Source organism: Falco peregrinus, chromosome 8 (genome assembly GCF_023634155.1).
Source record: "Falco peregrinus isolate bFalPer1 chromosome 8, bFalPer1.pri, whole genome shotgun sequence".
Taxonomy (NCBI): domain Eukaryota; kingdom Metazoa; phylum Chordata; class Aves; order Falconiformes; family Falconidae; genus Falco; species Falco peregrinus.
This window is the reverse complement of record NC_073728.1, coordinates 16078333-16102211: the sequence shown is the minus strand read 5'-3', so window position 1 is coordinate 16102211 and position 23879 is coordinate 16078333. Positions and strand designations below refer to the sequence as shown.

Sequence of the window (23879 nt, the reverse complement as noted above, 5' to 3'; positions counted from 1 at the left end):
CTTACATAAAGCTCTGCCAAAAGCCTTATGAAAATCAAGATATATGGCATTTACTGCTTCTTCCTGTCAGCACGGTAAGGATTACCTCATCAAATGATGAAATTAGATGGTTTGACATGGTCTGTTCTTCAGAAAGCCATGTTTTTTTCCTATAGGTACTTATGAATAATGGCTTGAGTAATTTTTCCAGTATTTTTGCAGGGACTGAAATAAGCTGATCTCTCTAGAATGCTCGGACTCTTCTTTCTTCCTTTTTAAAATAGAAGTATAACTTTTGCCCTCTTCCCTTCTTTGATATCTCACTTTTCTTGAGAGAACCACAAATGGTGCTGAAATTACATCAGGTAATTCTCCAAGTATTCTGGACTGCAATTCATCCAGCCTAGTTAATTTGAATATAGTTGGCTTCTTTATGCCCTTTCCAATCCATTCTCCCCTCATACCAGGTGCAGATCATGCTGCTTTGCTGTGGTGTCAGTTGCATTGGTTACCACCAGCGGCTGGCTCCTGAAGCCCCCAATACAAAACCAGCACATGGCTTTCTCAGTAACATTTTCCCTTTTTGTTTAGTAATTAGCCATTTCCCTGGGATTTGTTTTACTTTGAGTGTACATGCAGAAGTGTTTCTTGTTACCCTTTGGGGACTTTGCTCATGTTACCTCATTTTGTGCTCTTGCTTCTGTATTTCCATCTTTCATGCTAGTGCCAAGCTTGTATACTTATTTCCAGTAACCCTCTAGTTTCTTAATACTGATTTCCTCTTTCTTAGCAGCCTTTCCCTTACATCTGCCCAGAGCAGGATCCTCCCAACCACATCTCCAAACATTTGAAAATATGCCTTCTTGAGATCTATACTCTTTATTTTGCTGTCTTCCTTCTCCTTTGATTTCCAAAGGAAGGCCATGGAAGATGGAAGCAGTTAGGTCCCCTGAAAACGAGACTTTAACTATGTTTTTATGATTTTGATCACAAGGCCAGCATTTTAACTGTACAACAAGAAGAGCTCTAGGCCTCCTGTTTCTTCAGCATTACTGCAGAGACGTTTTCTGCCAGACTGCGTTACAGTGCGGATGCCTCTCAAGCTTTCTTATCTGTGCATGGTATCTGATACAAGCTGCAGAGTGCTCTGTGACAGTTTTCAAAAATTGGCAGCATCTCCAGCTTCTAGAGCTTCTTGTGCTTCTAGGCACCATCAGGAGCAAACAGTCTCATACCATCAGGGTTTTCACAAAAGCTGCAGAGACAGCTGATTGTGTTGCCCCAAAACGCATTTGGTCTTGCTGGGAAACATACAACTGTCTCCATGGGTTTTTCACTACACCCACTGCAGTGCATTTACCCAGGTATAAATCACCCATGCCAACTGCCCACAGTGTAGTGCAACAGTATCTTTCTGTAATCGTATTTCATTTGCATACATGTGCTACCTAAGAGCAAGGATGGCTTTGAAAATTTAGATGACAAACTAGAGAAGACTTGCATGTGTGCCCTGTGGAGAAAGGGCACACTTAGAAGGCTTTAGGCCTTATGGTTTCAAAAGCCAAACGTAGCATATTTTTCAGGTTCTGAACCATTTGGATTAGAAAACGATCTCAAGCTGTTCAGCTGGTTCCTACTCCTACGATATGTGAGATGATATGTCTGAAAGTCATCAGAATTCAGCCTGTCTCTGTCTTGAACAATAGCGATGCTGACGGAACAACCACAAATGAAATAACAAATCAACAAGCTAATCTACATCCTTCCAGCATCACTTCCTAAAATGTGATGTAACCACATAAGCATACCACAGCCTATACCTTACATGTCACACAAAACCTGAGCACCTGCAAACATCAGGGAGTGCAGACCTAAAGTTAAAATTTGTGGCTTTACATTAATGGAAGAACACATACATCTCTTGCCTTGCTTTCATGTTCTGTCCAGAACTAGAAGCAGGATTAGCTGGCCATTCCAAGAAAAAAAAAAAAAAAAAAAAAAAAAAAAAAAAAAAAAAGGGGGAAAAATAGAAAGAAAGAAAAAAAAAAAGGCAAAAAAGATTTATAACATTTCTGACCAAGATGGAATAGAGCAGACACCAAAATGTGGGGAGACAGTCTTCTCACATCGTCCACAGTCCAGGCTTACCAGATTAACAGGATTCAACAGGTCAAATAATGAGCTGGTATGAAATCCTGGCCCAATGAAATTCATGGCAAAACTCCCATTGATTTTTCTGGGGCTTGAATTTCAGTCTGGCCAAACTGTTTCCAAACGCTGACCTTTTCTAGAAAGCAGCAAATGTCATGCAGCATTTTTTACATTAATATATTCATATTTAGTAGACAAACTGGAATGGTTTTGGGCAAGGAAATATACATGGGGCGACTTTGCTGCCAGGTCAAAATGGGCTCTGGAAGACACTGTCCCTACCATAGGTGAAAGTGTTGACAAAGGAGTACTCTGCAGTGCAGGCAGATAGTAACCAAGTAAGGTGCTCTGTGGAGCTACAAATTTGGGCATGAGAGTTATGTTATTCTCAGCAAGATGTAATGAACTCAAATGCTAATCAGCAACAGAAGAGTTTTCCCTGTTGTGCAGCTTAACAGAGGTTGATGCTGTTTGGAAGAGATGAGTTGGGTTTTCTGGAACTTCAGCATACCCAGCGACAGCACCTGGGCCCCTGATGGTTTGCTCTCTCCCAGCAGCTTAGCTGACAATCACTGCTCTCCTTCAGTGGATGGGACAGTAACAGACAGGCATTCCCAGCATGGGTGCAACCAGGGTCTTGACTGTGGAGTCGCTGCTTCTGCTTTGAAATCTAGGCTGCTGTCTTAAAACAGTACATTCAGCTGATGACAGCTGAACAATATACTCCACCTTCGGCTGCCTGTTCGTGCCTGACTTGTGTACGGTGTGTGCTCCTCTCGCTTCCTGCCAGTGTTTACAGCCAGGCTGCAGCAAGAACTCAAGTGCCTCTGTGCTGTCTCCTGCTCTCCACACCTTTGTGGAGAGCCTGTCCACACCTTTGCTTCTGCCTGTCCAGAACTGATGTTGGCTCTAGAGCTCTGATATTAGCTTAGGTTCAATGCATTATTTTAAGCTAATGAGCAAATGAAAACTAGCATAACCTATCCCCAGGGATGAAAGGAAGAGCCAAGAGCAGATGTTGAAATATCAAAGTGATGATGTCAGTTAAACCTCTTTTACAAAACGGTCAAGTGGAAAGACTGAAAAGGAAGGTTGCACTTTTCCTCCAATACAGGTCAAATAAAGAGCTAAACACTCCTTCTCCTTCCATCACTGCAGTACTACTAAAGATTGTGCTTTTTCAAATAGTTTCCCTGATATAGCTGAAGACATTTACCTTCTTTATACAGGTTTATTGGCCTCACACTATTAATCCCCTCTAGGCATTCAGAAAGAGGAATCCATTTCTACTAACTTTATTAGTGCAATGCAATTTTCCCAGACCCAGAGCTGAATAATTATGTTAATAAGTGATACATTCAATTTAGTCCATTTTTTCCTACTTGTGATTTGACCATCACATCATCCTGACTTCTATATTTGTAGGATTAATTGTAAATATTCACCGAACAGATTATACAAACACATTTCAGTCAATGAGTTTTTTGCAGACCAATGTCTTTGAAAACACCCAATTTATTTTGTACCCTTGAAGGTATGTGGTTGGTTGCCTAATTGACATGCCATTGTTTCTGACAGAGAAACCAAAATTTTTGAAATAGGAGAATAATGATGGAAGCCTATCAGTTATCTGAACCAATAATATTGCCCCTGTATGATGATCCTACAGATTAATACTAATCTGTGTTAAAAATTGTTTACAAAATTTTTAGGACTCACAAATAAATTGTTAAACTAACGGCTTAAATAAATATGACCCCTGGAAACCAGGAGTGAGATCTAATCATGAGAATAGTCACGAATCACTTCCTTCTAGTTCCAAGAGCTCTGCTGCTTATTAGTTTGCCTTTTATCTTGCAGGGCTGCTCTGTGAAAACCTCCAAGGATATTACATATAATACAAGACCCACATGCAACTAATCATGGAAATTTGACTAATACTAACTAAGGGAAATTCCACTGAATAGGCAAAATTTTATATAGAATAATGTGTTTTGTAAAAAACATTTACAAAATCACTTCTAGTTATGAAAGGAGGATTGAATTAATGTTTATCTTTGTGATATGCCACATGGACACTTTGGAGACTTGTGGGAATATTTCTTAACAAAAAATATGTGCAAGTACCTTAAGATGTAGAATTAGGGCTAATGGAGTCATCGGTAATAATCTGCTGAAGCCAAGGAAAAATGACACCAGAAAACCTTGTGTTTCTGAAGCATAAAAGTAAAAGCTCAGAAATTTAATAATGAACTCCAGTTTTATTGTAAAACCTTAGTGGATTTGGTGACAAAAATGTACTTTAATTTTTATAGACTGTCAGACTATCCTGGAATCAGCAAAACCAGAGTTTTTACATTGCTTTTAATAACCTGCAAAGCTTAGTGAGATATTAAAATTTGATTGTACTTCAATATCTTCTGAAAGATTATCCAGACAGCTGCAGTAAGCAATATGTAGCAGGACCTCTTCAGGGTCAAACTTGTGTATAGGATTATTCTGGTTTTATTAGAAAGGAATCCGTATGTATATGAGACAGCTGCAATGTGAAGTGGAAGCCCGTATACCTAGCTTTCTAATCTTAATAGTTGCCTACTGGCTCAGATACAAGTTTCCTAGGCAGTTCTAGCACGTTGTTCAGTTACCTAGCACACAGTGTTTGGTTATCAGTCAGTTTTGGGATAATCTCTGGTTTAAGGGCCAGGTTTAGCTCGTAAGAACAATCACGCATCTGCAGTCCGCTGTCTCCCACGAGCCCTTTAGCACTGGTCATGCAGGTCAGCCATGTGATACACGCAGTCAAAGGACAGCGTGACCAGGCTGTGCACGTGCCTGTTAGTTCACACAATGAGGGATAAACCTGTGCCATTACTTGCCATTGGCATGTCTGGGGTACCAATACTTGTTGGCTCCATGTCCTAAGATACGTTAGAGGAGACACCTAAACATGCAGCACCTAGGTGGCTCCCTAATGGACTTTATGGCTTGCACCAGCAGACAGAGTAGACACCTCTGAAATCAAGCATGGAAATTTTTTTCTGCTTCTTGTGTGGATATGACTTCCAAAAAACCCATCATACAACTTCTTCTCCTCCTCTTTAAACAAGCAAGGATTCCTACCCTCTGAACGCATGAAGGCCTTTGTAAACAGCAAAATGGTTACTTTAAATTTCCCATTTAAAGGAATAGTTTAAAGGAATGATGACATGTTGAATGAAAGCAGAATTTCGTTTCTAAGAAAAAAATCCATTATAAAATTAATAAGTACTTGTCAGAATTCACTTGCATATTCAAATGACTAAGCAGATGCTTCCTACTGTGATTTGAAAAGGATCTCCTCCTGCTTTAGGCACTTTTCACAGTTAAGAATCAGGAATTTTGGTCCCTAGTTCCTGTGTGGAAATGCTTAAAACTCTTTCTAATATATTTAGGATGTTTTCCTATGCAGCCCAGCAGAAATATTTCCAGTGTGCTATGACTCAGTACTTTTTCTGAAGTGGCAGAAATACAGTGAAAAGTCTGTTTCTGATAGTATTTTGGCAGAAAACAACTCTGTGGGTTGGTGTTGGCAACACCACAGTCTAAGAATAGGGCACTTCTCAGGCAGAAAGTTGTTGAATTCGGACATAAACTGGGTTTGCCTAGGCGCAAAGAAGCCACTGTCTTCAGGGAAAGGAGTAATTTGGAAATGCTTGTCCTATAAGTCAGAGTGTATTAGTGTCTACCAAAACAATTATTTCCTGTGAGGGCTACTCAGAGTGAAGTAATCTGGAAGAACATATTCCATTGTACGAGCGAGGTCGCTGGGTAGCCCCTCTGACACTTCCTCAAAGGGGCTCTCATTGTATGGAGTGCTCTATTCTAGTTTCATTTGTTCATAAACATGAGTAATGCTTCCTTCCAAGTCTGTGTAAGAGGGAAGAACTGTAAATGGATGGTGCTCCACCGTACATGTACCATGCTGATAGCACTACCACTAAATTCACAAAATGTAGCAATGGGGTGAGACAAAAAGTAACACAAGGATGAGGAAGTGAAAGAGTTAAAGCATTTAAAAATTGGTTTGATCATGACAGCCTTAACTAATATTCTGAGCTGAGCCTGAGCTGTCCTGGTTCTGCTGAGCCCAGTGCAGGTGGAAGCATTTTCTCTAGCTAAGGCTTTACCCCTAGACACAGGCAATGCAGATTGTTCTCTACAAAGAGAGGCGATGCAGACAGTTCCCTGGAAACCCCAGCTACAGCATTCCCTTACTACAGGTAACATTTGCCAAGTAACTCAAGTGTCTACACTGCCAGTTTGATTTCATTCTTATTTCACCCCAGGGCTCTGGTTTCCTGATTATCCATACTGTACGTGTGCTGCTTTTGGCAGCAATAATTTTGGTCAATTGTTTCTCTCCAAAAGGAAATGCTGGCACAGTTGGCAAACCAGCCAGCTCCAGGCAGAACATATTGGATGTATACCTCCCAGGCTTGGACTCCTGTTCCATGCAACTGCCATTCAGCACAGCCCCAGAAAGCCTTCCTCCCACAGCAGCCTTCTACAGACCCTCAGACCCTGCAGGACCTGTAACACTCCACCTTGCCCTCAGATAAGAAAACAGGACTAGCAGGCAGAAATCTTCTTGATATTTAGGGGTCTGTGTAACTTCTCTGGACAGCTTCACTCCAGCCAGGACTGGAAGCTGTCTTTTTGCACAAAGTTGAATTCGGAATTTGTCTGCTCTAGATTTCTAGGCCTTAAGTTTTTTGGAAGATGCTTTCTCTTATTTAAAATTGCTTGTAATATTCCTGCAGTGTTCATTCACATCTTTTGTTTGCAGCAGGATAAAGGAGAGTGAAAGAAATTCTTTCCAAGAATGAGGCATTCTGAACTCCCTTATATACAGGACAACACTACTTTGTTGCCATTTCCTTCACGTCTTTACTGGCTATTATCCAACTTTTCCCATACCTCTCTCCTTAGGAAGGACAGGAGATCACTGGCCTGTCATTCACTGCAGAAATGGAAGAGCTAGTCCAGCTCCCTCCAGCTGCCTGCCAGCAGCTCTAAAAGAGAAGAGCTAAGGATTATTTTTGCAGGACCTCTTTTCCCTACCAGTCCCAAGCATTGGGTCCTCAGCTCAAGTAAACTGGAACCGTTTTGACAACTTCAATGGTAATACGCAGGAGTCTCACTCACCTTTTCTACCCAAGAGAAACAAGGAGCAGGCAGTGCAGTTAACAGAAACTATTCTCCCTCTAAGCTTAATCTGAAAAATCTTCTATCCCAGAACATTTAGCATGTATGTACTCACCTGTGGACTTAATTTCAGGTGTTCCTACCTAAACGTGACCCCTAATGAAGGAGCAGTCATATGTCACATTACAGGCAGGTGATAGATGGAGTTAATCACGGAGCTTTGAGCCATTCCCTCTCTATCCATTAATCCACCTCCTTTGAGACTTGTTCTAACAGTCCAAATCAGGAATAGGTACAACCATAAGAAATGGTTACAACTTTGAAACTTGGATAAGGTTTTTAACTTGAAAAGAGCCAGGAATGTACGTGTGAACTCCTGCCTCTTTCCCAAGAAACACTAATGAACAGCTTCTAGCTATCGGCATTCAAAATAATCAGCCTGTCATGGAAATGTTTATTTCCCCAAATAGGGGAGGCTTCCCTCAAGCTCTCTCTCAAATTTTTATGTGTTTGATGGTAGCGCTTAGTCCTGTATTAGTGACACATTTATGGGCTGCTACCTTGAGGGCTGGAAACAAAAATTTCACATCTTTCCAAAAAAGAAAGCTCCTTTTCCACTGTGACAATATTAAGCTCTGGCCCTGGAAGGCTTCTACGTACCAGACATCAGTTGTAACATTTTAAGGTACAGAAAACAAACTTTAAATTCCCTCTGAAGGAGTATATTGATTTTTCCCTTCCAGGCATGGTGTTTGTACTTGTGGTATGAAGGCATCTGACTTCACAAAAGGAAGGGTGTGAAAATACTCACAACCCAGTAAAAATTCATTATTGTGCAAGGAAAATGACAATATAAAATGGAGGTTGTCAGAAAGCCGATCAGACCTTGGAAGCTAGAAGGCACAGGGCTACTTGTAGAGGTCCCTAGCTCTGCCACTAACCTGAGGTATGTCTTCAGGCATGTGTCTTCACCTTGCTGTGATTCCATTTCCCATCTGTAAAGTGAAGATAACAACATGTAAATTTATCTTCAGATGACAAATGCAACATAACTCCTTAGGGTTAGCTTACTGGTCACAGTAGGGGGTAAGTAACAGATAATTCATTGTCTCTCTAGTTAGAAATAACATGACTTTGTTAAACTTTTCCTGTCACCCCACTTCTGCATCTCTACAGTAGCTAGTTAAAGCACATTCTTCTTGTAATGAAGATGTGGAAAAACTCCTTCCATCTGTACCAAGTATGCATAGCACTATTCATAACAGATTATTACTTGCAGCAGCAATGGATGAATAAAGACGTTTTAAAATTTGCAGTTGTAGGGAAGAAAGCATTTACTTTAGCAGTTGGCAACATATAAGCATGCAGAACAAGCAGAATAAAGCCTACTAGTTGCTCAAAATCTGTGTTACAATTCTTCCTGATGGGGAAGAAAGAGGAAGATTCTCTCACACAACTGTTAAATTTAAGCTGTGTATGGAGTCGCAGCATAGTCCAGGGACTTAAAAGTTAATTGTCTACAGCAGTTAAATGTGAATTTTAGTGACCTGCTGTTCTCCCATTAGACTGGAGTCCTCAGGAATAAGTGAATGCTAGTATATTGTTGCAATTACACTTCTGGTATGCATGTACATTTTTATTTGCCTGATAACAGGACAAATAAACAATTTGGGAACAATTATGGCACTATGCAACTTCCAGTGATTTAAGTGAGACTTCATTTATTTTAAAATTAACTTCTAAACTATCCGCTTGTTTAATCATAACAAATGTGGAAGTTCTTTCTTGACTGTAACAGCTGAACACTTGGCTCAGTACTCTTTACTTCTTCATTCTTTAACATCAAGGCAAACTGGCAGCCTGCTTGGGATTTCTTGGGACTTTTTTAAAGATACCCAGATAATCCTCTGAGAAATCATACTAGATCATACCAACATTTCTCTAAAACTCAGGTCATAGCTCCTGTCGGTGCTTGGTTTTCTAACAGCAGGCATGAAAATGTAAAATCAAATACCTGGACTGTTATTTTATTTACATACTCCGATGAATAAAAAGGCCAAGTCCATAGTCTAGATTATTATGTACCCTGAAAACCCATTTATAAACCTCTTCTTTACTTATCTTAGACTGCAATTTCAGACATTTTGTGATGGGATGGAAACCTTCTTTTTCCTGAACATGGCCAAATTGCATTTTTAGCTCTTTCAGTGCTCTCACAGCTCTAGCTCCACTGAAATTATAATGTTAGTCTGGATTTCCATCACTGTGACATCAAGCAAAGCCTGTCTGCCAGCATACAGACAGACTCAGCAGACTGAAATCTGAATGGAAAATGGGGTAAGAATAGGAGTGAATGGTGCCTGAATCAAGGCTACTGCAGAATACCCTTGTGTAATGCTCGGGGTATAGAAGGAGAGATTCTTAGAGGGGTGGGAGAATAATGAAAAATTAAGAGTGTGGGCATATCAGGGGACATTTTCACGTTTTTTTCCCCTAAATATACTTTCATGTGATTTGTCCTAAGTGCAAGACAGCTGAAAGCTATGATATCTTCTTCCCCTTCCCCTACGCACATGAGAACCTAGGCAACAGAAATAGATCATACATTGGAAGTGACAGTCAAGTATCTAAGTGATTGGAAATGAACTGTTTAAATCAGAGGAAGAGCTACAATTTGGAGAAGGAAAGGAGCCATACCCTTGGGAACACAATGATGATTTGTGCCCTTTTAAAACCCCAGAAAACCAAGAAGTGCAGATAAGCCAAAAGCTTTTTTTTTTTTTTTTTTTTGGGGGGGGGGGGGGGCCGATGGGGTGAACCCTTACTTCAGGGATCAAAGAAGAAACCATTAGGCAAAGCTAAAATCATGACTGAAGTACCAGAGGCTCTGGAAAGGGCAATACTGGTACCACTGTTCATCAGCACAGAGAGAAATGATACATCACAGCTTGGTCTCTAGGGCCATGGTGGGTAATTTCTCAGTGGCTTCTCTTCCCTTTCCTCTATTCCACCGGTCCTGTCCCTGTTAAAATCAGTGCCTTGGTCTGCCAACCATGGGAGAGGCACATGGAGGAGCAATAAGGGATAGAAGGGAATAAATGTGTCCATGGCCACACTGAAGAGTGCGCACAACATTCCCTCTTGGTTTTTGTTAGCGGTGCTCCTAGAGCAGAATCTTTTCCTTTTTCCACAGTCAGGTTTCCATCTGAATGGTGTCCCTTTGCCAACACATGCCAGTGAAATGAATGGCAGTAGCTTTGTCTCTGCAATATATTCTGTTAACTCTGTGATGAGGGCAGAACGCACTCAGACTGTATCCCAAATACAGAAAGGATCTGATGACCAGGATGCAGAAGCATGCAGCAGGCTTAAGAAACGTTAGGCAGGTTCAGTTACCTGAGCCAAAAGATGTGACAACAGTGGTTTTCATTTCTGAGACAGGGCAGTTCAGCAAAAAGATACTGAACTTTGTAACTTTGTTGGGGGATTCTTACTTCAACTTAAGCTGAGACTATTTCATTGAGAACAGCAGGTACACTCATATGACTCAAGGTTTCAGGATATTTATCTAGAAACCACAAAAGTGGGCTAAGAAAGAGAATCTGACTTTTTATTCCTATTTTTTGAGTACAAAGAAATTCCAAAACTTTCAGTATTACAGTCAATTTACACCAATTACAAAACAAAAGAATAATGTTAAAACTCACAGACTGCAAATGGATATATTAGCTAAAACTCTTCTTAGATTGTATACGTAATTTCTGATAAAACATGACCTAAAGACCTCAGCTACTAAGGGAAAAGAACAGTTAATGGCTCTTCCCATCCCTTTCTACAAAAGCCCAATTTTCTTGAAAGTCTTCTTGCTAAACACCTCTCCTTTTCTCTCAAATTAATCACAGATAATGACAGGCATTGATACAGTTAATTATTTCTACTTTGGTGGACAAAAGTAAATAGTTAAAAACCAGAGTTCCTCACAGTTATAAATACCATTAACTGGCTCTTACAATCCTGCTGTTTCAAGGGGAGAAGTGAGCTTGCAGGGCTAAGAAGAGTGAGCATTTACTAGGTGAATTGAAGAGAACTTTAAATAAGAAGACCTGTAGTGAAAGCACTGATTGAGAAGTACGCTTGCTGCATACTGCCTCTGTCTAGACATCAATTGCATTACAGTTGCACTCATTCATAATTTGGGATATTTTTTTTTAATTTTTATTTTCAAAAAAGGGGAGGTATACCGAATTACTATCTCTTGCACCATTTGGTCTGCATTTAGGTGGCAAGCAGATGCAGAAAAATGAAAATGAACAAACTTAGATCATCTACTGCCAAAACACGTCAGCATTCCCAGGGGCTGGGAAGGCAGGCAGAAGCAAGCCAGCATGCCAGGAGAGGAAGGTTTCTGCTCCTATAGGTGAGGAGAGATGGAGCTTCCTGACCACACAACTTTCTGAGGGGCCAGGTTTAGCCACCAGGAACTTGGAAACTGCTATTTGCTTCTATCGTGATGACGGGAACAGCGTATGTCTGTAGGTACTGTTGGCAAAGAAACAGTGCTGCACATCCAGGGAAGTCCATTTCTGCTTGACAGGAGCAACCCTGCGGAGCCCCAGACACAAGCACACTTCTTGCAATACGGGGATGAGAGTCCCTGTTTTGAAAGGTGGGCTTCCACTCCTTTCAAGCATTGCCGAGCTTTGCAGTGGCAACTTCCTAAGGTTGAAGTCATCAAACAATTTAACTTCCTGTTCGAGCATTGCCATTACAGCGGTTTCACTCGGCTGTGTATCATGTGCTGCGGAGGGAGGAGGAGAGAAGTTATGTGAGCAACCAAAGGTGCAGCCTGGCCCCACAGGGAAGAAAGGCTGGTGGCGCGGGGCCCTGGGAGACGTGGCAGTGCCTGGAGGGGGTGGGGACAGGGCGTTGGGCCCACCATTAGCACCATGCTGCTGGGGATCCTCGTGGTGCTCTGCTTCATCCCCACTGCTGATGTAACAGGTAACAAAACCCCCTCACATTTCAATCTTTTCCACTATTTTTTCTTACTTTGATCATCAAGGGAGAGAAGGTCTAATATAGCTCTGAATTATTTTTGCACAAATTACTCTTGTGTTTGGATGAAAGAGGAGAGACCGAGCATGCTGCTAAGGCTACGCATGGATCAACTCGATATAACTAAAAGGCTGATTTTTCTCCTGCCACGATTATCTCTTCCAAAATAAGACCCAAGAACTTTCTTTTAATTTGACTTGGTTTTAGATTCATTGAAAAATTGCATGCATAGACAGAGGGGTTTATTTCTCCTTCCATCCAGGCTTTACAAATTTTGTTCTCAAGTGCCTTCTCCTGGGGGGCAGAGGGGCTGAGCAGACCTGGTGCCAGCCAGTCCCTCCCTGGGGGCAGCCTCTCCACCACCCCCAAGTCTCCCGGGTGAAGCTCCAGGTCCCACCAGGCCTGGCTCAGCATGATGGGCTCCAGAGCTGAGCCCACCCACATCCTCTAGCAAATAGAAGGACCAAAAGCAGAGTTGCTTACTGAGCTCAGCGATGGGAGGATGGGAATTGCCGAGTTTCTGATTTTTGCATTGTTTAGTAGTTTGTTGATATTTACTAGATATCTAGCTTCTTTCTGAAAAGATCGTCAACAACAAAAAATGTTTATTTGTGATTTTGAGATCCTGAGTCTTAGTGAATTTTTCTAAACCTTCAGTTGTTGTGGCTGAGGTTTTTGCCTTGGTGTTGTCTTGCTGATGCAGTGTTCGTATGTTCAGAGTTAACACGTCTTTCCAAGGGTACATCAAAATGCAAAGCTAAGCAAGGGATGATGGCTAGTCTTGATAATCTTGATAATCTCGAGACAGATAATTTTTCAAACTGCTGGCCTGTGAACTGTTGTTATTGGGACTTCCCCAAATAGCAGTGTTTTGTATTTTATAGGGAAGTTACAGAGAGGAACAAAAATCTGTTTTCCAGTACAAAACTTTTCACATATAGAATATATTTAGAGAGTTGTTTTTTCCAATATGGGAGATACAACTGAATCTACTTTTTCCTTATTTCTGCCTTATTTTTCGATAATTCTTTTCCTTAGTGAAGGCATTGTAATTTGCCTGACACCACAATCTACATTTCTTTAAGAGATCACAGGGTTTTTCTCTTCCTTGTCCTTTTCCCATGTTTATAATTCTGTGTTTGCAATATCATAATTATTTCCACAGTGGGCCCTTGGGTTGTCAGAGAAGACACTGATTCCAGGAGGGGATAAGTATCAGCAGTGGGTTAACAGTTTTAAAAACATTTCCATGAGGTGTGAACAGCTTTTAAGTGACTCTTCTGAACTGCGGCAAAATAAAGTACAGTGTATGGTTATCAGACATAGGGGTTAATGCCACGACTCTATAGACATTTATACACTTTGCATGAAGAAGTTGAATCTCCAATAGCTTCATGGAGACTGTTCAACTGCTTAAAGAGAAGCACATGAGGTCACTTGCTTCCTGGGGCCCTCGTCTTTTTCTCACATTTTTTCTCCACCTCTTCTCTTCATTTTAATTGAGAGGATTGATCCTTAGTAAACAGAAAATGTTAAGCCAGGTCAAAACCCTGCAAGATTTCCTCAAGCCACAGAGTGTATTATAGGCCTCAGGTATTTGTGTTTTGGGGGAGACAACAGAATTTGTCCCGTTCTGCTGTTGCTAGACTGTACCAGTAAGTGCTGCAGGTTGAGTTTGAATCATGGAAAGGGACTTAAAAGGTCAATTTGTTCATTTCCTTTTTGCAGAAACACTAACGTTTACAAAGGTTGTCCTTGCACCCCTTTTTTTTTGGCTAAATCATTACCATGCTATGGTCTGCCAGAGCGGCAGCTAGATTAGGTTGCCTGTCCCATGTATTTTGTCAAGTAAGTGTATAAGTGGGTTCCCACTGCAGTGTACCACAAACAACCTCAACTTTTTACTACCCATATAACCTTCTGGCTTATAGTGTTAAAATCAGCCTCTAACCCACTAAGGTTATCAGAATACAGAAGATGTATGAAGCAAGGTTAACCAAGATTAGGATGAAATCTACAAATTCTTGTTATAAAAAAAAAAAAAAAAATCACCAACTGACAAGAAAAAACCCCATGCTCACACTGGGTTTGATTAAAGCAAAAGTGTCACCTGGGCTTTAGGCAGTACTATGCTTCCTGCAGTACCGGCATCAAAGTAGGAAAGATCAGCAGAAAGCAAGTCTTTAACAGCTAGAAGGAGCAGAGCTGCATGTCACACACCCCTGGGTGATCTAAAAACGAAGTAAAAGAGAAAGACCCTTGTATCTGGGAAAGAAGAGCAAAGGTAATTGAACAACAGATCAACAGCAGCAAAAATGGAATAGCTTTGTTTATAACATAGCTGTGTGTCTTTCTGTGTTTGGATTAAATAAACTCTTTCAGGTTTTCCCCTGTCCCCCAAGGGACTTAAGTGAGCCTTTTCTTTACTGTGCTTATAGAAATACCAACTTATCCCAGATTCCTTGCTCTGGCAAATAGCTTCTTGAAGTCAACTGGCATGGAAAAGAGAAAAAGAAGAGTACAAAATATTTTTAGCAGAATATTTTTTTCCAAAGTTGATGATGATTCATGGAAAGCTCTGGAAAAAAATACCTCAAAATAGTTATTTTCCATACTTTGTCAACTCTATTTCACTTTCTTGGCAAATAAGAAAGAAAGGAAGAAAAACCTCAATGAAGTTTTGCTTGCATCGTGGTCCATGATTAGAGTCAGTATTTTATGGATATTATATATGGATGGCATTTTTTAATTCATTATGCAAAAAAACTTACATGTGATTATAACAAATGTCTAGCATTACAAATAAGGTATAAAAATGCTTGAGAAACTCAGAGATCTTACACACCAGTGCACAGAAATCCTAAGAACCTGAGAAAGCTTGCAGTCTGTGTACATTAACTGAAATGATTTTACATTTTTAGACTTCACAGCTTTTTGAAACTGTAGACAATTATTTTTCATATCTGCCATTTTCTTGGCTGGCTAAAGCCAAGATATAGATATTTATTACTATGCAGCATGACTGAACACAGCTCTGGGAATGGCAATCATAACCCTATTTAGGGGAAAGCATACACTAATGGAAACACATACTAAATGTTTCAGAGTTTCACCATTTTAACAAACACAAAGCGACACGAGAACTGTCTCTGTGAAGGCAAAAGCAGCCTCAGCCCATGTCTGCTCAGAATGGTCCAGATCCTACTAAGAATCTAATTAAATCCTATTCAGATCACAAATGAAGTAAAGGATGTTTGGCCTTACTCGGTTTTCCCCATGCAACGAATATACATTTTGGCATGACTGACTTTCTTCAACTAAAAAAAACCCCTAAACTGGGAGGAGGAAGAGGATGACAACAGCCTGTCTAACATACCTTGTGGATTAAGCCTGCCTTGCCTCTACTGGCATTGCAGCCCAACAAATTCACATGGTGCTAATTGGTTCCTATAGATGAAAAATAAAAAGATCTACCTCAATTTAGATTTGATCAAGTAGAGCCACTTTGTGAAAACTGGTTTTGGGTGCTTAGCTTAAAACGAAGTGGCCTTCGTTTAATGATCCAGGATAACTTTTTCCCACTCTTCAGCTACCCTACATCCCAACATGAACAGCATGGGCTAGGTTATCAACACTCAGCCTACATACCAAGAGAGCAGACCGCACCATAAATCCAAGAGGTAGAACAATTCTACCACAGACTTGCACATTGTCACTTACGTCAAAGATCAATTTTCTGGCCAGCAAAAATACAATCAAATACCTTGTCTAAAGGGGTGGAATCCAAACCTCACCCCTTACTAGAATGCCTTATAAGCCTATGCGAGAGCTTTTGTCGGAAAATGCTGATTCGATGAAACTGAAATGTTTTGCTGAAATGTCTTCATTTCGATGAAAATTCACCACAGGCAGAACCTCAAGTAGAAACCTGCCTTGTCTGTTATTAATCTGGCACTCAGTTCCACGACTCAATGATCCGTGTCTCTTTCTGCTCAAAAGCCTGGATATGTCCATCCTTCATCAAAACAAAGTTTCACAGTGTTTGGGTTCCCTGCAAACATGGGATTTCAGAGCTGTGATGAGCTCTGCTCCTCTCCTCATACTATGTTGAACAAAGAGACACAAGGAGTATGGACTGCAATCTTTCTCTGCTAAAGATGAGGCAGTAGAGCATTCCCTGCTCGTGTCTTCCTGCTGTTATGAGAGGAAAGAACCGGTAAACAAGACTTTCAGTGAGAAAATTAACAACTTCAGCAGTTTCATGGGTTGGGCTGGTAACTGGGGACCTGCTAGCCATGGCTTGCTTTTACTGCCCACACCCTACCACTAGTCTTGACCATCTCATGCATCTCTTTGTGTTTACTCCCTGGATTACCTTCATGCCAGAGAAGTATCCTACTCAATAGTCTGGGGAACTCCATCTTCTTATGCAGGTGTGAACACACTAAATTTAGCCATTTGGTCCTAAATATTGTTAAACATGGTGAAATACTTGTTTTCTGGGCATTCTGGATCTGGCTGCCTTCCCACTCCGTTTCCCTTACTAGCCTTTTTTAAGTCTCATTACATGGACTAAGTAGAAAGAATACAGGTTCTGCAGCAGATTTTGAGGACAAGAGGTACAATTCTCATTCTCACAACCACAGCATTTCTCAGGGATTTAAAAAAGGCTACTAAGACCTCATATGAGTTGAGTTTGCATGAAGACTTACAGAGTCATATACACACAGAAAAGGGCTGTCCTTAGTTCTAGCAAGTTCCTAGCTTAAAAGCCAAAACTTTCCTCCTCTTACTGGTCATCATTTGAAAAATAGGGCCTTATTTGTACAGGATGATTTTTCTTGGAAGACTTTCTTGGAAGTCTTTCTGCATAGTCCTTGCAGTGTTTCATTGTTTGGCAGATGGTAGCACAGAGGTCTACATGTCAGAAAACATTTCCTGTTTATGTATCAGTCTGGTCAATTCAAATTGAGTTATACATTCATGTGACATGTTTTTTGCAGGCCACTTGAGTGCTAAGTGCCAATGCAGTGTCAAATTAGTCAGCTCCTGAGCCCGCTGAGAGATTAGGAATCTACTACAGCTGCTAGCTAGAGAAATTACTTATTTTACATTAACATGATAACAGTTTAGTTTAGTGGGTTTAGTGCTCATCATCCAAGGTCCAGACCCTTGAATTTGTTCGACAAATCCACTTGCAAACTATTCAAGTCTGCCCTTGGATTAAAAAGCAGGTGTATATATGATACTCTCTTATCTGACTGCTAAACTAAGCATTTAATTCACGGTGTTTTCACTCCATAATGTCCCCTGGGAAACTGCTTGCTAAGGAAAGGATAGACTAAGGTGGTCTTACGTATCCACGCATGCACAAACACACAGAGTAGCTTTCTGAGCCCTGACCTTAAATCCCAATCACATGGGCCACTTTCTGTACTAGTGTTCTGACTGAAGAAAAACACTCCTGACCTCACAGTCTCCCCTAGTGACTATGTAATTATTTACATAGAGGGGGATTGCTGCAACAAGAGCTCCTGTGAGAAACTGCTTCTGCAGCTTGGTGGTTACATACTCCCCAGTAGGGAGTGTCAGCAGTAGAGAGGAGATATGGAGAAGAGTTGCAAGGGAGGATGTGTGGTTCTGAAGTCTCATACTGTATTTTATAAGCAAGTGTTTTTCTCACTTTCTCCCCTCCTCTGCCTTCCAGAAAACAAGATTTTAGTGGCTCAGCATCCTTTCCTCACCGTAGCTAACAAAACTGCAACTCTAGTCTGCAACTACACATACAATGGAACAGGGAAGGAATTTCGAGCTTCACTGCACAAAGGAACAAACAGTGCAGTTGAAGTTTGCTTTATTTCATGGAACACAACCAAAATTAGCAGTAATTCAAATAAAGAATTCAACTGCGAGGGGATTCATGATAAAGACAAAGTAATCTTCAATCTCTGGAATATGAATGCCAACCAGACTGACATCTACTTCTGCAAAATAGAGGCCATGTATCCACCCCCATATGTCTACAATGAGAAGAGCAATGGAACCGTCATTCACGTGAAAGGTAAGCTGGGAAATCTCTGTAGGCCAGTATCCTCCCTATACACACTCCCTACATGATGCCTTGAGGCAGTTTGTTTCCTTAAAAAAAAAAAAAATTTGGGTGGCTTGGTAAAACTACATTCCTGCTCCTGATGTCCTGAAGAACACATTTTAAAATTATGATTAATACAAATGGTGCATTGGAACAAGGAGTATATAAGCAGAGATTGAGGTTTTTGCTTTCATATACTTAAAAGTTCTCTTTGTTCTTTTCCTTAAAGAAACACCCATCCAAACACAAGAGCCTCAGTCTGAAATGTCATTGTGGATTATGGTGGCAGTGGCTGGAGTTCTTACTTTCTACAGTATGCTAATAACCACAGTTTTTATTAACCACTGGGTAAGAAACTACTGTTTTCCTTTGCTCTATATACTCTTTGCCCCTGGTTCATTTCTTAGGCTACACTTGCCATGTTTACCACAAACTCACTGATACCCCTCGCCACAGGATCACAGTGCTTCTCCACCCTAGCTATATGTGCACACCCATGCTATGCCCCAAAAGAGCTGAAACACCAGATGCTCTCCAGGTGGACAGTCAGGCCTCTGCAGTAGAGTCCTTAAGCAATTAGTAATGCCGTAGTGTTGGCAGTGCCCTGCACACCAGCAATACTGGGACGCTGCCTCTAGTTCTGCCAATTGTCCCTGTCATGGAAATCTAGCACTACAAACATTCCTGGCAAAACCCTTTAACACTAAACTGACAGAAGGAGCTTTCCTACAGTAAAACAATCTTTAGGGAGCCCTCAGTTGGCCCAAGACCATCTGCACCATAGCCAGCAATTCCCCCGAGTACCCACTAGTTCTGGCAGCTTGACTGCAAGGGAAGAGGAGCACCAGATCTCAGTAGTCCCTCATCTGCCTCTGTACATTCACCCTAAGAAAGCCGAGACAGTCTTACAGCTTACTATTTTGCTTTCTAATCTCTCTGGAGAGTTGGCTGGCCCAGGCCATGTTCAGTTCTGCCTGCTGGAGTGAAGAGAGAGTGAGGCGTGATGCAGAGGTAGCAGAGGAATGTGTTCCTAGACAGGTCTTAGGATTGTGATCTCCTAGAGCTGATTTACACTACTTACTCCATCTGGGAAGGACTTGAACAATAACGGTAGAGAACTCTGCTCCTTATACTCTGCCTTTTCCTTGTATCTTTGTTGTTAAATGGCGATTTTCATCACATTACAAGGTAGCCTGCAAAAAGGCCCCAAAGTCCCTGACTAATGTTAAATGTTGCAGGTATACAGAAAGCCACTGTCACTGCTAGCTGAAGCTTGAGATCTGTTAAATGTTTCCTAAAAATACACTTGCTCAATAGAAGTCTCTTTCTAATGGAAAACAATCGAACATTGCCATAGGAAAAGGCAGGTTAAGTGGTCCTTCTTTGTGCCTTGTTGGAGAGGCTGATGCCTAGGAGAGCTGAGAGGATTACAGCAGAACAGCTGCCGGTATTTCAGTGCTGAGCTACTGTGGCTGCGTCTGGTGAGATACCGTAGCTTCAAATCGGTCATTTACAATCTGAACCATTTTCTCTCTGCTATATTTGTTTGGTACCCAATGGCTACGCACTTTGCTAACATGTCTGCCCCCAGCAAGAGTGACAAGGCTGCACTGCGATGTGTGCCATTTACAGCATCTGTTATTACCTGCTGTTATCACTGCTGGTGGTATTCTCCTGACAATATGCACTCTGAGTGTGGGTGTATTTAGAGTGTTGCTGAATGTAAATACAGCTACCTAGAAGACACTGTGAACTGTAAAATAAGGTCCTAAAATCTGATACTTGACAGCCATGGCAAGCCTATTTCACTTGAGTTCCTGAAAGCAGCTGAAAATTTTTCTGTCCTCATACAGTTCTGCCTTCCCTGGAGGAAAACCACTTTCCTTTCTGAAAGTGCCAGTCTTTGATCCTGTAATAGTCCAGCACGCACTCATGCTAGCAAAATGTCTTTCTCCCATGCAAAATTACCTCTTAGGTGAATTGAAAATCCTATATTACAGAGACGAACATATACAGGTAAAGCTTTTGTTTCCAATGATTTACGTGCATCAACTGCGTTGAATGACTTAAACAGTATGTAACTTATATATGCAAGGTGTTGAATGTATATAAAACATTAATATAAAAAAGCTTAAAAGTTTCATAGTAACTGCCCTATTCTGCGTGTACAGCACAATTCAGCCATCAGATTTGCTAATGCATACCTCCAATTCCACAGCATCACAAGTATATTGCATCACATGCAAATATTTATGTACATAGGAATGAAATTTCAGTGAAAAGGAGATTGAAAAGAAGTAACATCAGCATCAAGGAAAAAAGCATGGAAGCACTTTATCTAGACCCTGATCAATAAAGTCTAAAGCTATGCAAAACCACCAACCTTGTGTGCAGCCTGTAGGAGAGGTTCAAATGCTGTAGCCACAAACTTCCTCTGTGATTACAGGCAAATTATTTCACCTGTCTTCTGTTGCTCTGATTTCTGAAAGCGATGATGCTTCCCCTGTCTCACAGGGGCATTATAAGGCAGGAATTCAACAGTGAAAATGATTTTTTTGAGGCCCAGACAGTGAGACAAATAAAAGATTAATATAATCTCTGATTCTTTTGCCCCTTGAAGGAAGGCTCAGAACAACATATACATTGTGTGTTACTGCTGTAAACGGTAGGCAAATCATGATATACACAGCCTGGGATCATTTTTCCTGCTCTTTTTGCATTTGAGTTAAGCTAATTTATTTTTTCCTCCTAATAAATGAGGACAGTCTTCACTGCTTAGACTGTATTGCTTCTGCTGAGTCATTCCACAGCTGAGAATTGATGGTGAGAGGCATCAGTTTGTATCCTTGGTTTGAAGCATTCCTTTACCTGGAGAACTAACACTGTAAATCTCTCAGCAGATAAGCTGGAGACTTACATTCAGGTTGGGCAAATTCCATAGATTATTTTATGAGAACATGTTTCCTAATTCTTCTGTAAAGGTATTTAAACCTGAGGCTGCCTTATAAATATGCCTGCTTCCCTGAATGAGGACCTAGGGCCAGAACTGTCAGCAGTTAATATGAGCATTGGGTGAGACAATTTGTTAATTCAAAGAAGGAAAAATTAATCAAATCCATTATTAACTTGTCTCAGGTCTTATTAACAGGCAACCCCCCTCTACTCAAAGAATCCCTGTTCCCTTTCTTCTTCTCCCTTTTTGAATGTTCACCCCAGGCAGGACAGACTAATTGCAGAAATGTTTCCGAACTTCTCTTCACCTTTTTTTCCCACAGCAAAAATCCAAAAAGAATATGTACCATCAGAGTGACTACATGAACATGACTCCCCGGCATCCACCATACCAGAAGAACAAGGGTTACCCACCCTATGCACCAACACGAGACTACACTGCATATCGGTCCTGGCAGCCGTGACACCCACCAGCTGACCCACCAGTAGCCTTATGTGCTTCTAGGCAGTCACTTGCTCTTGGATGTGGAAGGACAGCCTCTCATTTTCTCATCATGTTTGTTGTTATTGACCATGGATACCTACACCGTAGCAAGTATTGGCTAAACTTCGATGTAAGATACTAAAAGAAAAAAACAAACACACAAACAAACATAAAAAAGCAGGGGAAAAGTAAAAAAGGTTTGTTCTCCATGACAGCTGAAAATGAGATACAAATTGTGTTGAGGGTTGTCAGTGGGTAAGACAGAAAGAAGGCATCAGACCTCAGAGCTGGTCTCCTCCTAACACTTGTGGTTTTGCTCAGCTGTTGGGAAGAGCAGAACTTCTGACCTTTCCCAATAACTGCTGCCTTAGATTTAACCCTTAATTTCCTTCCCTGTATATCTAAATCTCAGCAACTCTTGTTGCTGTTAAATAAGGCAAAATGTAAAAAAAAAAAAAAAATAAATCTTTTCTTCCCTACAAGACCAGGGCACCATTTGGAATTCAAAACACATGCTTGAAAGAAAGAGGGGAAAGTCAGCCAGAAGGCACCCAAGCTATTAGGCTATGGCACAAGTGGGCCACCAGGACAAATCGAGCTGATAGAAAATGGCTAAACCTTCAACATGTGAGGCCTTAGGCTGGACACTTTGTAAATGTTCATAAGGCCATTTGAAGTCATGACCAAGCAACTCCACAGAGTGAGAAGGTAATCAGTCTGAAGACAAAATCAAGACAAACAGGAAAGGAAGAAAGATCTGTTATCTTCATGAAGAACCCCATTTCTGTTTTGTTTGCCTCCTACAGCGACAGAACGCAAAGTTGTATGGGAAGCATTAGAAGACACAGAGGTCAGGTTTTGAGGAGAGCTTTACTTCCATTTTTGTTTCTATCCAAAAGACATTTTGCTGAGTCCTCCTGAAAATTCATACACATCTTCTGGCACCTAGGTTGTACCAGAGCTCTTTCAAGAATCTGGGTCCGGTTATGAGCAACTAAAGATCACCTGAATTTTTTTCCTATAAGCCCCTATTTTTGGGGTGTGAGGAGGTCCTTCATTCCCACTGTTGTAAATTGGACTTGCAAGTGCTCAGCCACCTGCAGGGATTACTCTGGGCACTTTGAGGAACTTTGCGTTGACTGGATGTTACCTTTCTATCTAACGATGTTCTTCAGGAATGCTCCATGCTGGAGTAGGACAAAGGCTTTAGCAAAACCTGCTTCTTTCTTTCAGTTAAGCATGTTTACATTAGCAAGACATCCTAAACTGTAACTGGTGATGTCTTGGCATAAAATCCCTTTTCATACTGAGGAGATGAGGTTTATTTTATAGGGACTACTGAATAAACAATTAAATGAGAAATAAATCCATATTCCCACCTTGAAATAAAATTAGGATTGTATAACATTTACTTTCCTCCAAACTGGAATAAGAAAATCCTTTCTCTCTTTGAGGGCAGGTGACAAAAGTAGAGATATGGAAGCGTGACAACAATCTGTTTTGACTTCTTAACCCAAGAAAAAAACTGTGGCACTTCCAAATTGGAAGTTTTTATTTGAGTTTGCTGACTGGGCAGGAAACCATTAATTCTGAGTCATGTTCCTGGAGGGTGCTGTGCCACCTCTGAGCAGTGGTGAGATGCCTGCTGTCCCCGCAGCCAGGCACAGCTCCACCAGGGCAGGGTGCAGAGCCACAGTGGCAATGGCAAGTGAGGCCTGAGCACCCACTGCCATGAGGCAGTACTGTACATTTGGGACGGGACCCAGCAGCCCCTGGGAGCTTTGCTCTGGGTCAGTTCAGCAAACCCAAAAGCTTATGGTTGGGTTGAAGAACTTCAAAACAAAGCCTTTTTATTTATTTCTTCTGCTTTCCCCTCCCCACATGCACAAATTCCCCAAGGCTGACATTATTCCGCATAACTTTTTTACTCTCTTTTCCTGAAAAGCCCCTTACTGCGCAGCATGGGGGGGCGGGGGGGGGGAG

General features: G+C 41.2%; 1 protein-coding gene across 1 annotated transcript; it reads left to right on the top strand.

The window, feature by feature from the left end:
- Window positions 1-12111: 12111 nt before the first annotated feature.
- On the top strand, window positions 12112-23266 carry CD28 (CD28 molecule). The gene is made up of 4 exons (XM_005237017.3): window positions 12112-12315; window positions 18077-18430; window positions 18690-18808; window positions 21736-23266. The coding sequence occupies exons 1-4, from the start codon at window positions 12261-12263 to the stop codon at window positions 21874-21876; spliced, it is 669 nt and encodes a 222-aa protein (XP_005237074.1). The 5' UTR covers window positions 12112-12260; the 3' UTR covers window positions 21877-23266.
- Window positions 23267-23879: the final 613 nt, after the last annotated feature.